The 13,880-nt window shown below is 43.4% G+C and overlaps 1 protein-coding gene across 4 annotated transcripts in view; it reads right to left on the minus strand.

Annotated features, from left to right (window-relative positions):
- LOC121535214 (tenascin-N) overlaps positions 1-13,880 on the minus strand; it is a 40,754-nt gene that overhangs the window by 17,077 nt on the left and 9,797 nt on the right. For all 4 annotated transcript variants that reach the window (XM_041842053.2, XM_041842055.2, XM_041842054.2 and 1 more), the window contains exons 2-3: positions 5,190-5,615; positions 4,099-4,470 (exon numbers count right to left, since the gene is read on the minus strand). In XM_041842053.2, the coding sequence (XP_041697987.1) occupies positions 4,099-4,470; positions 5,190-5,613 (796 nt within the window). In that variant the 5' untranslated portion in view covers positions 5,614-5,615. The remainder of the gene's footprint in view (positions 1-4,098; positions 4,471-5,189; positions 5,616-13,880) is intronic.

Consider the following 13,880-nt stretch of genomic DNA (forward strand, 5'->3'; position numbering starts at 1 on the left):
TTGCTTTTCTGTGGTTACAGTGTGATACTGTATTTAGCCAGGATACTTCAATCAAGATGGTGGAAAATAGGGTTGGGCGAATCAGACAGTATGGGGGGACTTTTCAATAACATGAACGTGAGCCAAGGAGACGGCCAGTCAGCAGTGTACGAAGCAAACTTTCCAAGCCAAGATATTCCTGCGGGTACAGGGAAATGCACGAAAGACCGACCGTAGGTGGTGAATTAAAGCGCAGAAAAAGCGTAAGTGTACATTGGGGGAAATATGAAATAGGTGCTTAAGAGACCACATTTACCAGGAAAGAATTCACAGCAGGTTTGGAAATTGTTCCACATGGTGAAGGCAGGAAGCTCAATGTTTTCCTTCTCTTCAGCAGGAGCCTTTCCATCCAGTGGCAGTTAATACGCCTGTTCCTGCCAGTAACAATTTTGCCCTTAAATAATATTTCAGAACAGCCAAAAGGACGAATAAATTAACATCTAACGATTCGGAAAAAGCAAAAGGAACAGAAACTTGTGTTCTCACTGATTGATAACAAGGAAAGCATATTTTGAATAAGAAAATTACTACCGTAATTTTCGGTTCATTAAGCCGCGCCTTTTTTCCCATTTTTCGACCCTGCGGTTTATATAACGGTGTGGCTAATCTATGGATTTTTACAGCTAACGGCCACTAGAAGACCTCCTAAATCTATGGATTTTACAGGTTACAGTCCACCAACTTTAACTCTATGGGCTCTATGACCGGTCCGCGCCCCCCACCTTTGTGCGGCGGGCTCCAGCAGGAAAAGCTGGAGGCCGGAAAAGAGTGAGACAGGTAGCGCGCAAAAGTAAAAGTGGAACCCGAGAGTGGTACGAGAGACAGAACGAGAGACAGAACGAGAGCAAGACAGACAGACATTACGAGAGCGAGACAGTTTGTCTCTTTCCCGACAATCCCCTCTGTGCACGAACCCTTACATATGGTAATTAAACATTAAAACACCTGCGGCTTATAGTCCAGTGCGGCTTATATATGTACACATCATTCAATATCATTCAATTTAGCTGCTGCGGCTTATACTCCGGTGCGCCTTATAGTGCGGAAAATACGGTAGATTATGTTTGGACTTCATAAAGAAGGGAGTCATACATTTACAGTGGCAGGTTCTCAGCCAAGGACACATCATTATGGTGTTAAAAACATTTTGAAACAACTGTAAATGGGATTTCCATCAAGTGGGCCAAACGTGTGCTGCTCAGTGTTCTCTGTCGTAATTAATACCAAAAAGAAGTGAGGAAGCACATGTACTGTTTCCATGTAGTAAAAAGTTACCGTACGTAATGTCAATGCATTTGGACATTGCTAAAGGGTACAGTATGTTATTCAAATAAAATTCAAGACCACCAATTTGAGAATGGACGTGATTCTCAAATGTGAAGCAGAAATATGAATGTACATTTCTGCTTGGAACTGTCATTTGTTGAAGTGAGAGATCCCACTTTTCAGTGACTCACAAAAGGTCCTGTTTTTACTGAGTCTACCATGGTGAAAAGAGCATTAAAGCAGACCAAATCCACATGCAGGGCATTGATCTGGCTATTAGAAATCCATAGAAATCAACCAAGGCTTTTTGTGGGCAGAATAAAACCCTTTAGGTTTTCTCTTGATGATTTATTTGAAATGTGTGTCTGAGTTCTTTATCAATGTACAAATCTCCAAAGGCCTACATTTCAGATCCCAGACTCAATCATAGTTGTGAAATATGAAGGTTAGCATTGCTTTTGGTGGTCAGTAAAAGAAAAACAGCATTGGTGATGATGATGCACCTAAAGGTCTGATCATTTTCTGTACTCTAAAAAGCCAATGTTTGTGAAAAAGATACCTATTCACCATATACCGTAGCCTCAAATGCACTCTTGCCATACAAAACAGAAAATGTCTCAGTATACTGTAGCTTTTGTCCTATACTCATAGTATTTCTCCTCCAAATCCAACTCATAAACTATAGCCTCCCTCTTTCCCCTTGACACGTCCCTGTTGTTGTTGGAAACAACAGTTCAACAGTTCCTACATGCACCTTGCTATAAATCTCTCCAAATCTCTCTTGCGGCACAGCTTGAAAATCTGACAATGGCTGATTGCAATAGCCGACCTGCTACCATGGGTCTGTGCACAAGGCATCATTAGACAGTTGATTGGCAGACATGGTTTGAGGCTGCAGCAATTACTGTCACTTTCAAAAGTGTGGATGAAGTGAATTTATTTGTCAGAATGTTTTGACCGCAAATGTTCTGCTTAACTGCTATTTAATTAATAGTCAAATAACTTCAATACCTAATGTCAAGTTAGTCAAAGTGTTTATGAAACCTCAGAACCCTAAGGCTGTAGGCTGTAGATTTTCTACATTCTCTGTAGATTTTCTGCATTCCAGTTCTGCGAATCAACAAAAGAAGTGGTCCTCTGTAGCTCAGCTGGTAGAGCACGGCGCTTGTAACGCCAAGGTAGTGGGTTCGATCCCCGGGACCACCCATACACAAAAAAATGTATGCACGCATGACTGTAAGTCGCTTTGGATAAAAGCGTCTGCTAAATGGCATATTATATATTATTATAAAAGGTAGAGTTTGCTATTAAAGACCTGGGCCATCTCAAACTAGGAGTGCTGATCTTGGATCAGTTTTCCCTTTTATATAATAATGAATAAGACATAATGACCTGATTATGACCTCAGCCTACACTACCGGTCAAAAGTTTTAGAACACCTACTCATTCAAGGGTTTTTCTCTATTTTACTATTTTCTACATTGTAGAATAATAGTGAAGATATCAAAACTATGAAATAACACATATGGAATCATGTAGTAACCAAAACAAGTGTTAAACAAATCAAAATATATTTTATATTTGAGATTCTTGAAATAGCCACCCTTTGCCTTGATGACAACTTTACACACTTTTGGCATTCTCTCAACCAGCTTCATGAGGTAGTCACCTGGAATGCATTTCAATTAATAGGTGTGCCTTCTTAAAAGTTAATTTGTGGAATTTATTTCCTTCTTAATGCGTTTGAGCCAATCAGCTGTGTTGTGACAAGGTAGGGGTGTATACAGAAGATAGCCCTATTTGGTAAAATACCAAGTCCATATTATGGCAAGAACAGCTCAAATAAGCAAAGAGAAATGATAGTCCATCATTACTTTAAGACATGAAGGTCAGTTACTCTGGAAAATGTAAAGAACTTCGAAAGTTTCTTCAGGTGAAATCTCAAAAGCCATCAAGCGCTATGATGAAACTGGCTCTCATGAGGACCGCCACAGGAATGGAAGACCCAGACTTACCTCTGCTTCAGAAGATAAGCTCATTAGAGTTACCAGCCTCAGAAATTGCAGCCCAAATAAATGCTTCACAGAGTTCAAGTAACAGACACATCTCAACATCAACTGTTCAGAGGAGACTGTGTGAATCAGACCTTCATGGTTGAATTGCTGCAAAGAAACCACTACTAACAGACACCAGTAAGAAGAAGAGACCTGCTTGTGCCAAGAAACACGAGCAATGGTCATTAGACCGGTGGAAATGTGTCCTTTGGTCTGGAGTCCAAATTGGAGATTTCTGGTTCCAACCGCTGTGTCTTTGTGAGACGCGGTGTGGATGAAATGATGATCTCCACTATTTGACCAAGAAGTAGAGTGATGGAGTGCTGCATCAGATAACCTGGCCTCCACAATCCCCCGACCTCAACCAAATTGAGATGATTTGGGATGAGTCGGACCGCAGAGTGAAGGAAAAGCAGCCAACAAGTGCTCAGCATATGTGGGAACTCCTTCAAGACTATTGGAAAAGCATTCCAGGTTAAGCTGGTTGAGAGAATGCCAAGAGTGTGCAAAGATATCATCAAGGCAAAGGGTGGCTATTTGAAGAATCTCAAATATAAAATATATTCTCATTTGTTTAACACTTGTTTTGGTTACACAATGATTCCATATGTGTTATTTCATAGTTTTGATGTCTTCACTATTATTCTACAATGTAGAAAATAGTAAAAAATTAAGAACAACCCTTGAATGAGTAGGTGTTCTAAAACTTTTGACTGGTAGTGTATATCAGCACTTCTACCTGCAGAGCAGTCTTCTCCAAAGAAGCCTTCGTCACAGATACACATTCCTTTCACGCAGGTGCCGTGGATGCAGTCAGGATCGCATTTCTGTTCGCTGCAGTCCTCGCCAGTGAAGTGGCTGAAGCAAACACACTTCCCGTCCACGCAGTGTCCCTTATCGTTGCAGTCGCCTGGGCACATCAGCTGGCTGCAGTCGCTCCCTGTGTAGCCAGCGTGGCACACACACTTGCCATCCACACAGCGGCCATTGTCGTTGCACTCATCAGGACAGGTGGAGACGGAGCAGTCTGGACCCTCCCAGCCAGGGTTGCATTGACAAATGCAGGTGTTGTGCAGGTAGGTCCCGTGGCCACTACAGGTTGTGTCCACACCTGTGAAAGTTTAGGAAAACACGTTATGTGATATCTGAAGTGTCTGTACAGTTTCACAGTTTTAAATAACATTTGGGATTAAGTTAAATATTTTTTTTTCCAGATATACAATGAACGTACGAAACATTAGGAACACCTGTTCTTTCCATGACATAGACTGACCGGGGAATCCAGGTGAAAGCTATGATCCCTTATTGATGTCACCTGTTAAATCCACTTCAATCAGTGTAGATGAAGGGGAGGAGACAGGTTAAATAAGGATTTTTAAGCCTTGAGACAATTGAGACATGGATTGTGTATGTGTGCCATTCATAAGAAGAGTGGGTAAGCTAAAATATTTAAGTGTCTTTGAACGGGGCATGGTAGTAGGTGCCAGCTGCACCAATTTGAGTGTGTCGAAAACTGCAACACTGCTGTGTTTTTCACGCTCAACAGTTTCCCGTGTATATCAAGAATGGTCCACCACCCAAAGAACATGCAGCCAACTTGACACATCCGTGGGAAGCATCGGAGTCAACATGGGCCAGCATCCCTGTGTAACGCTTTCAACACCTTGTAGAGTCCACGCCTCGATGAATTGAGGCTGTTCTGAGGGCAAAAGGGGGTGCAACTCAATATTAGGAAGGTGTTGCTAATGTTTTGTACACTCAGTGTATTTTAGCTCTTGAATACAGATGTTCTGTCAGATCTTATGGTGATGGACTGCACTGTAGGCTTACCTTCTGCTCCACCACCTTTTCCACCACAGCAGCCCTGAGAGCATTGACTCTTCAGGTGTTCCACCTCCTCCTCCAGCCCGTTGACTCTGTACAGCAGAGACTTAAAGCTCTCCGACTCATCACAGTCACACTTTGGGGTCTTGAGGTTGATTTGGTGCCTGAAAACTATGTCGTTTTCCCCCTCAGGAGTAGTGCCTCCCTCCAGCTCTTGCAGGCCTGAAGACTGGTCCTGCTGAGAAGGGAGGGTCTGCAAGGCAAGTTTACACTCAGGGCTCTTGGCCAGGTCAATCTTATAGACGTGGCTGAAGGTGACTCCTTTCTCAGCGGGGGATGAATCATCTTCTGTCACATATGTGGACGTGACAGTGCACACTATGCCTATCAGGCAGAGGGCACTTGTGAGCCAGTGAAGTCTAGTGGTCATGGCTAAAGGGAAAAATAAGTGCAATAATTGGTTAAATTTATATTAAACTTTTAACATGCACAAAGAGCACTGGACTTGACACCTTTTTGGTCTATTAAGTTTTTTTCTTCCAGAGAGAACATGGCTTTATTTTACAAGATTGATAACGACTGATGTTAAATAAGTCTAATTCATTCTAGTTAAGGAAGACTGTGTTTTACAAAAGGGACATGAAGCATGTCATAACCTCCAGCAGAAAGCCAGCAGTCATCACTCCAACTAAACACTTATATTCCATGTTCCTAACTATTAATTGTGCTCAGCCAACCATAAAAGCTTCAAGGAGCATGGAACCCTGTCTTCCAAATGATGTCATATCTAATGACAATGATGTCATCCAGCTTTTGACTTCCCCGGAAAGAGAAATTATATGCTATCAAAATAATAGGCCAAATATTTCTCTGAAAAAAAACCTCTAAGGTGAATAAAAAGTGACCTGTTTCTCAAGCATGTTCGATTTAACCGTTGCATCCTTGGCACGCAGCCATTAGACATTTGGTAGTGGAGCAACTTATGGTCGATGTCTGAACTTGTGTGGTCTGTGGAAACTGAAAACCAAATTTAAGTGACTGTCTGATCTGCTCTCCTCTAAAAGAGAGGCCATGGTGCTTGACAACTGGAAACTCCACAGTAATAGCATATATGCTTTAATAAAATGCTCGGGATACTTTTAAAAGAATGGTGATTGGTCAATAGAATATGCATGTAGTGCAAAAACACTAATGGGATAGTTCATTAGGAGCACACAATGCGGAACTATCAAATAGGTTAAATGACTCAAACTCACATACTGTATATTGTACCTATGGGAACGATAAATGGTGTAGATCAACAGTGCAAGGTGATTGTTCCTGTAACATTGTAAACCAGTATAAAGAAATCTTCATCAATGATTATATCAATCATACAACACTAGCAACCTCATCTACAGGCTGAATTCATTACATTGGCGTCAGCTGTGACACAAGTAGTGCTATCTGAGGCTTGTCCATGTAGTCACCTGAAGGATTGTGAAAGTAAGTAACATATAAGTGATAAGCACAATGGCATACATTTGACCCCCTCTCAATCAGAAAGATTTCTGGCTCCCAGGTGTCTTTTATACAGGTAACGAGCTGAGATTAGGAGCACACTCTTAAAGGGAGTGCTCCTAATCTCAGCTTGTTACCTGTATAAAAGACACCTGTCCACAGAAGCAATCAATCAATCAGATTCCAAACTCTCCACCATGGCCAAGACCAAAGAGCTCTCCAAATCAAATCAAATCAAATCAAATCAAATCAAATTTTATTGGTCACATGCGCCGAATACAACAGGTGCAGACATTACAGTGAAATGCTTACTTACAGCCCTTAACCAACAGTGCATTTATTTTAAACAAAAAAAGTAAGAATAAAACAACAACAAAAAAGTGTTGAGAAAAAAGAGCAGAAGTAAAAATAAAGTGACAGTAGGGAGGCTATATATACAATAGAATAAAGTGACAGTAGGGAGGCTATATATACAGGGGGGTACCGTTGCATAGTCAATGTGCGGGGGCACCGGCTAGTTGAGGTAGTTGAGGTAATATGTACATGTGGGTAGAGTTAAAGTGACTATGCATAAATACTTAACAGAGTAGCAGCAGCGTAAAAAGTATGGGGTGGGGGGCAGTGCAAATAGTCCGGGTAGCCATGATTAGCTGTTCAGGAGTCTTATGGCTTGGGGGTAGAAGCTGTTGAGAAGTCTTTTGGACCTAGGCTTGGCACTCCGGTACCGCTTGCCGTGCGGTAGCAGAGAGAACAGTCTATGACTAGGGTGACTGGAGTCTTTGACAATTTTGAGGGCCTTCCTCTGACACCGCCTGGTATAGAGGTCCTGGATGGCAGGGAGCTTTGACCCCTGTGATGTACTGGGCCGTACGCACTACCCTCTGTAGTGCCTTGCGGTCAGAGGCCAAGCAGTTGCCATACCAGGCGGTGATGCAACCAGTCAGGATGCTCTCGATGGTGCAGCTGTAGAATTTTTTGAGGATCTGAGGACCCATGCCAAATCTTTTTAGTCTCCTGAGGGGAATAGGCTTTGTCGTGCCCTCTTCACGACTGTCTTGGTGTGTTTGGACCATGATAGTTCGTTGGTGATGTGGACACCAAGGAACTTGAAGCTCTCAACCTGTTCCACTACAGCCCCGTCGATGAGAATGGGGGGCGTGCTCAGTCCTCTTTTTTTTTCCTGTAGTCCACAATCATCTCCTTTGTCTTGGTCACGTTGAGGGAGAGGTTGTTGTCCTGGCACCACACGGCCAGATCTCTGACCTCCTCCCTATAGGCTGTCTCATCGTTGTCGGTGATCAGGCCTACCACTGTTGTGTCGTCGGCAAACTTAATGATGGTGTTGGAGTCGTGCCTGGCCATGCAGTCATGGGTGAACAGAGAGTACAGGAGGGGGACTGAGCACGCACCCCTGAGGGGCCCCCGTGTTGAGGATCAGTGTGGCAGATGTGTTGTTACCTACCCTTACCACCTGGGGCGGCCCGTCAGGAAGTCCAGGATCCAGTTGCAGAGGGAGGTGTTTAGTCCCAGGATCCTTAGCTTAGTGATGAGCTTTGAGGGCACTATGGTGTTGAATGCTGAGCTGTAGTCAATGAATAGCATTCTCACGTAGGTGTTCCTCTTGTCCAGGTGGGAAAGGGCAGTGTGGAGTGCGATAGAGATTGCATCATCTGTGGATCTGTTGGGGCGGTATGCAAATTGGAGTGGGTCTAGGGTTTCTGGGATTATGCTGTTGATGTGAGCCATGACCAGTCTTTCAAAGCACTTCATGGCTACAGACGTCAGTGCCACGGGTCGGTAGTCATTTAGGCAGGTTATCTTAGAGTTCTTGGGCACGGGGACTATGGTGGTCTGCTTGAAACATGTTGGTATTACAGACTCAGTCAGGGACATGTTGAAAATGTCAGTGAAGACACTTGCCAGTTGGTCAGCACATGCTCGGAGTACACGTCCTGGTAATCCGTCTGGCCCTGCGGCCTTGTGAATGTTGACCTGCTTAAAAGTCTTACTCACATCGGCTACGGAGAGCGTGATCACATAGTCGTCCGGAACAGCTGGTGCTCTCATGCATGCTTCAGTGTTGCTTGCCTCGAGCGAGCATAGAAGTGGTTTAGCTTCGTCTGGTAGGCTTGTGTCACTGGGCAGCTCGCGGCTGTGCTTCCCTTTGTAGTCTGTAATAGTTTTCAAGCCCTGCCACATCCGACGAGCGTCAGAGCCAGTGTAGTATGATTCAATCTTAGACCTGTATTGACTCTTTGCCTGTTTGATGGTTCGTCGGAGGTCATAGCGGGATTTCTTATAAGCGTCCGGGTTAGAGTCCCGTTCCTTGAAAGCTGCAGCTCTACCCTTTAGCTCAGTGCGGATGTTTCCTGTAATCCATGGCTTCTGGTTGGGGTATGTACGTACGGTCACTGTGGGGGACGACATCATCGATGCACTTATTGATGAAGCCAGTGACTGATGTGGTGTACTCCTCAATGCTGTCTGAAGAATCCCGGAACATGTTCCAGTCTGTGCTAGCAAAACAGTCCTGTAGCTTAGCATCTGCGTCATCTGACCACTTTTTTATTAGCCGAATCACTGGTGCTTCCTGCTTCAGTTTTTGCTTATAAGCAGGAATCAGGAGGATAGAGTTATGGTCAGATTTGCCAAATGGAGGGCGAGGGAGAGCTTTGTATGCGTCTCTGTGTGTGGAGTAAAGGTGGTCTAGAGTTTTTTCCCCTCTGGTTGCACATTTAACATGCTGGTAGAAATTAGGTAGAACGGATTTAAGTTTCCCTGCATTAAAGTCCCCTGCTACTAGGAGCGCTGCATCTGGATGAGCGTTTTCCTGTTGATTAATGGCCTTGTACAACTCATTCAGTGCAATCTTAATGCCAGCATTGGTTTGTGGTGGTAAATAGACAGCTATGAAAAATATAGATGAAAACTCTCTTGGTAAATAGTGTGGTCTGCAGCTTATCATAAGATACTCTACCTCAGGCGAGCAAAACCTTGAGACTTCCTTAGTATTTGATTTGGTGCACCAGCTGTTGTTTACAAATATACAGAGACCGCCACCCCTCGTCTTACCCGAGTCTGCCGTTCTGTCCTGCCGATGTAGCGTATAGCCTGCTAGCTGAATGTTATCATTGTCGCTCGTTCAGCCACGACTCCGTGAAACATAAGATATTACAGTTTTTAATGTCCCGTTGGTAGGATAACCGTAATCTTAAATCGTCCATTTTATTCTCCAAAGCTTGAACGTTGGCTAATAGGATTGATGGGAGAGGCAGTTTACTCGTTCGCCGTCGGATCCTTACAAGGCACCCCGACCTACGTCCACGATATCTCCGTCTCTTCCTCACGCGAATGACGGGGATCTGGGCCTTGTCGGGAGTCTGTAGAATATCCTTCGCGAACGCCTCGTTGAAGAAAAAGTGTTCGTCCAACGCGAGGTGAGTAATCGCTGTCCTGATATCCAGAAGCTCTCTTTGGTTATAAGAGACGATGGCAGAAACATTATGTACAAAATAAATTACAAATAACGCGGAAAAACACACATAATAGTACAATTGGTTAGAGGGCTGTAAAACGGCAGCCATCTTCTTCCGGCGCTGTGTCTCACAATGGATGTCTCACAAAGGATGCCAGGGACAAGATTGTAGACCTACACAAGGCTGGAATGGGCTACAAGACCATCGCCAAGCAGCTTGGTGAGAAGGTGACAACAGTTGGTGCGATTATTCGCAAATGGAAGAAACATAAAATAACTGTCAATCTCCCTCGGCCTGGGGCTCCATGCAAGATCTCACCTTGTGGAGTTGCAATGATCATGAGAACGGTGAGGAATCAGCCCAGAACTACACGGGAGGATCTTGTCAATGATCTCAAGGCAGGTGGGACCATAGTCACCAAGAAAATAATTGGTAACACACTACGCCGTGAAGGACTGAAATCCTGCAGCGCCAGCAAGGTCCCCCTGCTCAAGAAAGCACATATACAGGCCCGTCTGAAGTTTGCCAATGAACATCTGAATGATTCAGAGGAGAACTGGGTGAAAGTGTTGTGGTCAGATGAGACCAAAATAGAGCTCTTTGGCATCAACTCAACTCGCCGTGTTTGGAGGAGGAGGAATGCTGCCTATGACCCCAAGAACACCATACCCACCGTCAAACATGGAGGTGGAAACATTATGCTTTCGGGTTGTTTTTCTGCTAAGTGGACAGGACAACTTCACCGCATTAAAGGGACGATGGACGGGGCCATGTACCGTAAAATCATGGGTGAGAACCTCCTTCCCTCAGCCAGGGCATTAAAATGGGTCGTGGATGGGTATTCCAGCATGACAATGACCCAAAACACACGGCCAAGGCAACAAAGGAGTGGCTCAAGAAGAAGCACATTAAGGTCCTGGAGTGGCCTAGCCAGTCTCCAGACCTTAATCCCGTAGAAAATCTGTGGAGGGAGCTGAAGGTTCGAGTTGCCAAACGTCAGGCTCGAAACCTTAATGACTTGGAGAAGATCTGCAAAGAGGAGTGGGACAAAATCCCTCCTGAGATGTGTGCAAACCTGGTGGCCAACTACAAGAAACGTCTGACCTCTGTGATTGCCAACAAGGTTTTTGCAGTACTAAGTCATGTTTTGCAGAGGGGTCAAATACTTATTTCCCTCATTAAAATGCAAATCAATTTATAACATTTTTGACATGTGTTTTTCTGGATTTTTTTGTTGTTATTCTGTCTCTCACTGTTCAAATAAACCTACCATGAAAATTATAGACTGATCATGTCTTTGTCAGTGGGCAAACATACATAATCAGCAGGGGATCAAATACTTTTTTCCCTCACTGTAGCTGTGATGTCATAGTCTATATGGTCTGGCTACTCTGACCTCAAGGTTTTCACCCACTGAGTTAAATAACAGACACAAGACTCCTAGGAAACATGGTGGAAATTTGGTGTGGCACTAATACAGTTACTGTACATCATTAGCAACATAGCCAGCATAATTTCTCCCAACACGTAGCTTACTGATACTAAATTTTCACAAGTGTTGAGCCATTTTCTCTCTGTGAAGTTTACTGTTGGATGGAAGCTTAATGCCAATAGTTATTTGACTAAGAGGTAATTATTAGGCTAATGCTAACCACTTGAATTCAGGTTGATCATAGCCATTTTCTTATTTAGACTAATGTTGTCCACTTTCATGTTAGCCATTTTCATTTAGGCTAATCACAGAAGAAAGAGAAAACTCAGATGGGTCACATGGGGTAAAAACCTGAAGCATCCAGTGAGGGCTTTTGATCACTACCTAAAATGGTAATGAGGAAGTCCAGTGGCAGGCAGATGGTCAAGGAGGAGCAAGATCTCATAATTTCTCATAACGATCTCAATATAGTTTTCTGGTCCAAAACTAGAATCTGTTACAAACAGAGTGCAAGTTTTGTGTACTTGACTCTTTGCCAAAGTTTCTAAAAATGGCATGGTTTAGGAGTGTAGGGTGAATTCGAGTTCTTGCACATGCGCACTTCAGAGAGTATGCATTCCCTAACGTAAATATGCAAATACATACTAAAACACGTCAATAGGATCATGCTAGCTCGGCTTTGCCCACCTCCTTGCTTGTTCTGACCACTGTGCTTCATTGGCTCCTATTGTAAATGTTGCCTCTGTCCTATCTTGTGTTAGTTATCATAAACTTTGGGCTAATGTTAGCTATTTTCATTTAGGCTAATGTTAGTCATTTTCTTTTAGGCTAATGCTAACCATTTTCATTTAGGTTAATGTTAGCCATTTTCATATTAGCGATTTTAATTTAGTCTAATGTTAGCCATTTTCATGTTAGTCATTTTCATTTAGGCTATAATGTTAGACATTCAAAGGAACGTTAGCCATTTACTTACAGTAGCAAGCTGGCTAGGCTGGCTACTCACCAGAGGTTCCACTTCCTGTAGATCTGATATTGGAATAATGGTGGTAGATTTTGAGCATATTTGTTGACATTTTGATGTTTCAGCCTGTTATACTTATTTTTGTACCCCCTTTTTCTCCCCAATTTCGTGATTACGATCTCGTCTCATCGTGCAACTCCCCAATGGGCTCGGCAGAGGCGAAGGTCGAGTCATGTGTCCTTCAAAACATGACCCGCCAAGCTGCGCTTCTTAACACCCGCCCGCTTAACCTGGAAGCCAGCTGCACCAATGTGTCAGAGGAAACACAGAAACACCTGACGACCGAGGTCAGCCTGCAGGCACCCGACCCGCCACAAGGAGTCGCTAGAGCGCGATGAGCCAAGTAAAGCCCCCCGGCCATACCCTCCCGTAACCTGGACGACGCTGGGCCAATTGTGTGCCACCCTATGGGACTCCCGGTTACGGCTGGTTGTGACACAGCCTGGGATTGAACCCTGTTTCTTTGAACATTTTTAGGATTCCACATCTGTTTTTCTCTTCTTTGACGCTTAGTGAGCCATGTTTAGATTTTTCATTGCCAACTGGCTAATTTCTCCTCGAATGTTCAAAGCAGTGTTTCCGAAAACATTTTCAAATTGGACACTGCCAACATTTCACTTGCAATGTTCCGTTGCACCCTGCAGTATCACAAACATGCTGTATACTCTCCACCCTGTGTCAGACAGCCAGCAGCATCTAAGTCATTATGTCAAACTCTGAACATCTTGACAAAGTCACTGATGTTGTAGGCTGATTATGATGCCATAACACTTTTTCTTTTTTTTTTAGGGGGTAGATCAGCTTTAATATTGCAGATAGATTGTAACATCCATCAATGTAATTGTCTGCATCACTTCCAATCCCCCATATGTTTTTTTTCTCTTGATTTTCTCTCGCATATATACGCATATACATATCCTTTAAAAATATATATATATTTCCCTTTATTACTTTCCAACCCCACCATCCCTTCCCTAATTGGAGTAAACTAGTGAACAACAATGCTTAGGCCTCTACTTCATGCTTATACTATATACATTCTATTTTGTTTGTTTTTACTCCTGAACTTCCTCCGAACGTTTTCATGATGTCCATCTGGTATGCTTCTAGATGCCATATCTTTCTAACTGTGCTCTTTCACAAAAGCTCACAATATATAACCTATATACTTATTATGGACACAGCATGTCTTACACTAGTTATCTTGTTGTTATTAGTTGTTGTTATTAGTCCCATCCTTCAGCTCCATTCAACACCTCCCATCT

The sequence above is a fragment of the Coregonus clupeaformis genome, chromosome 21 (assembly GCF_020615455.1).
Source record: "Coregonus clupeaformis isolate EN_2021a chromosome 21, ASM2061545v1, whole genome shotgun sequence".
Lineage (NCBI taxonomy): Eukaryota > Metazoa > Chordata > Actinopteri > Salmoniformes > Salmonidae > Coregonus > Coregonus clupeaformis.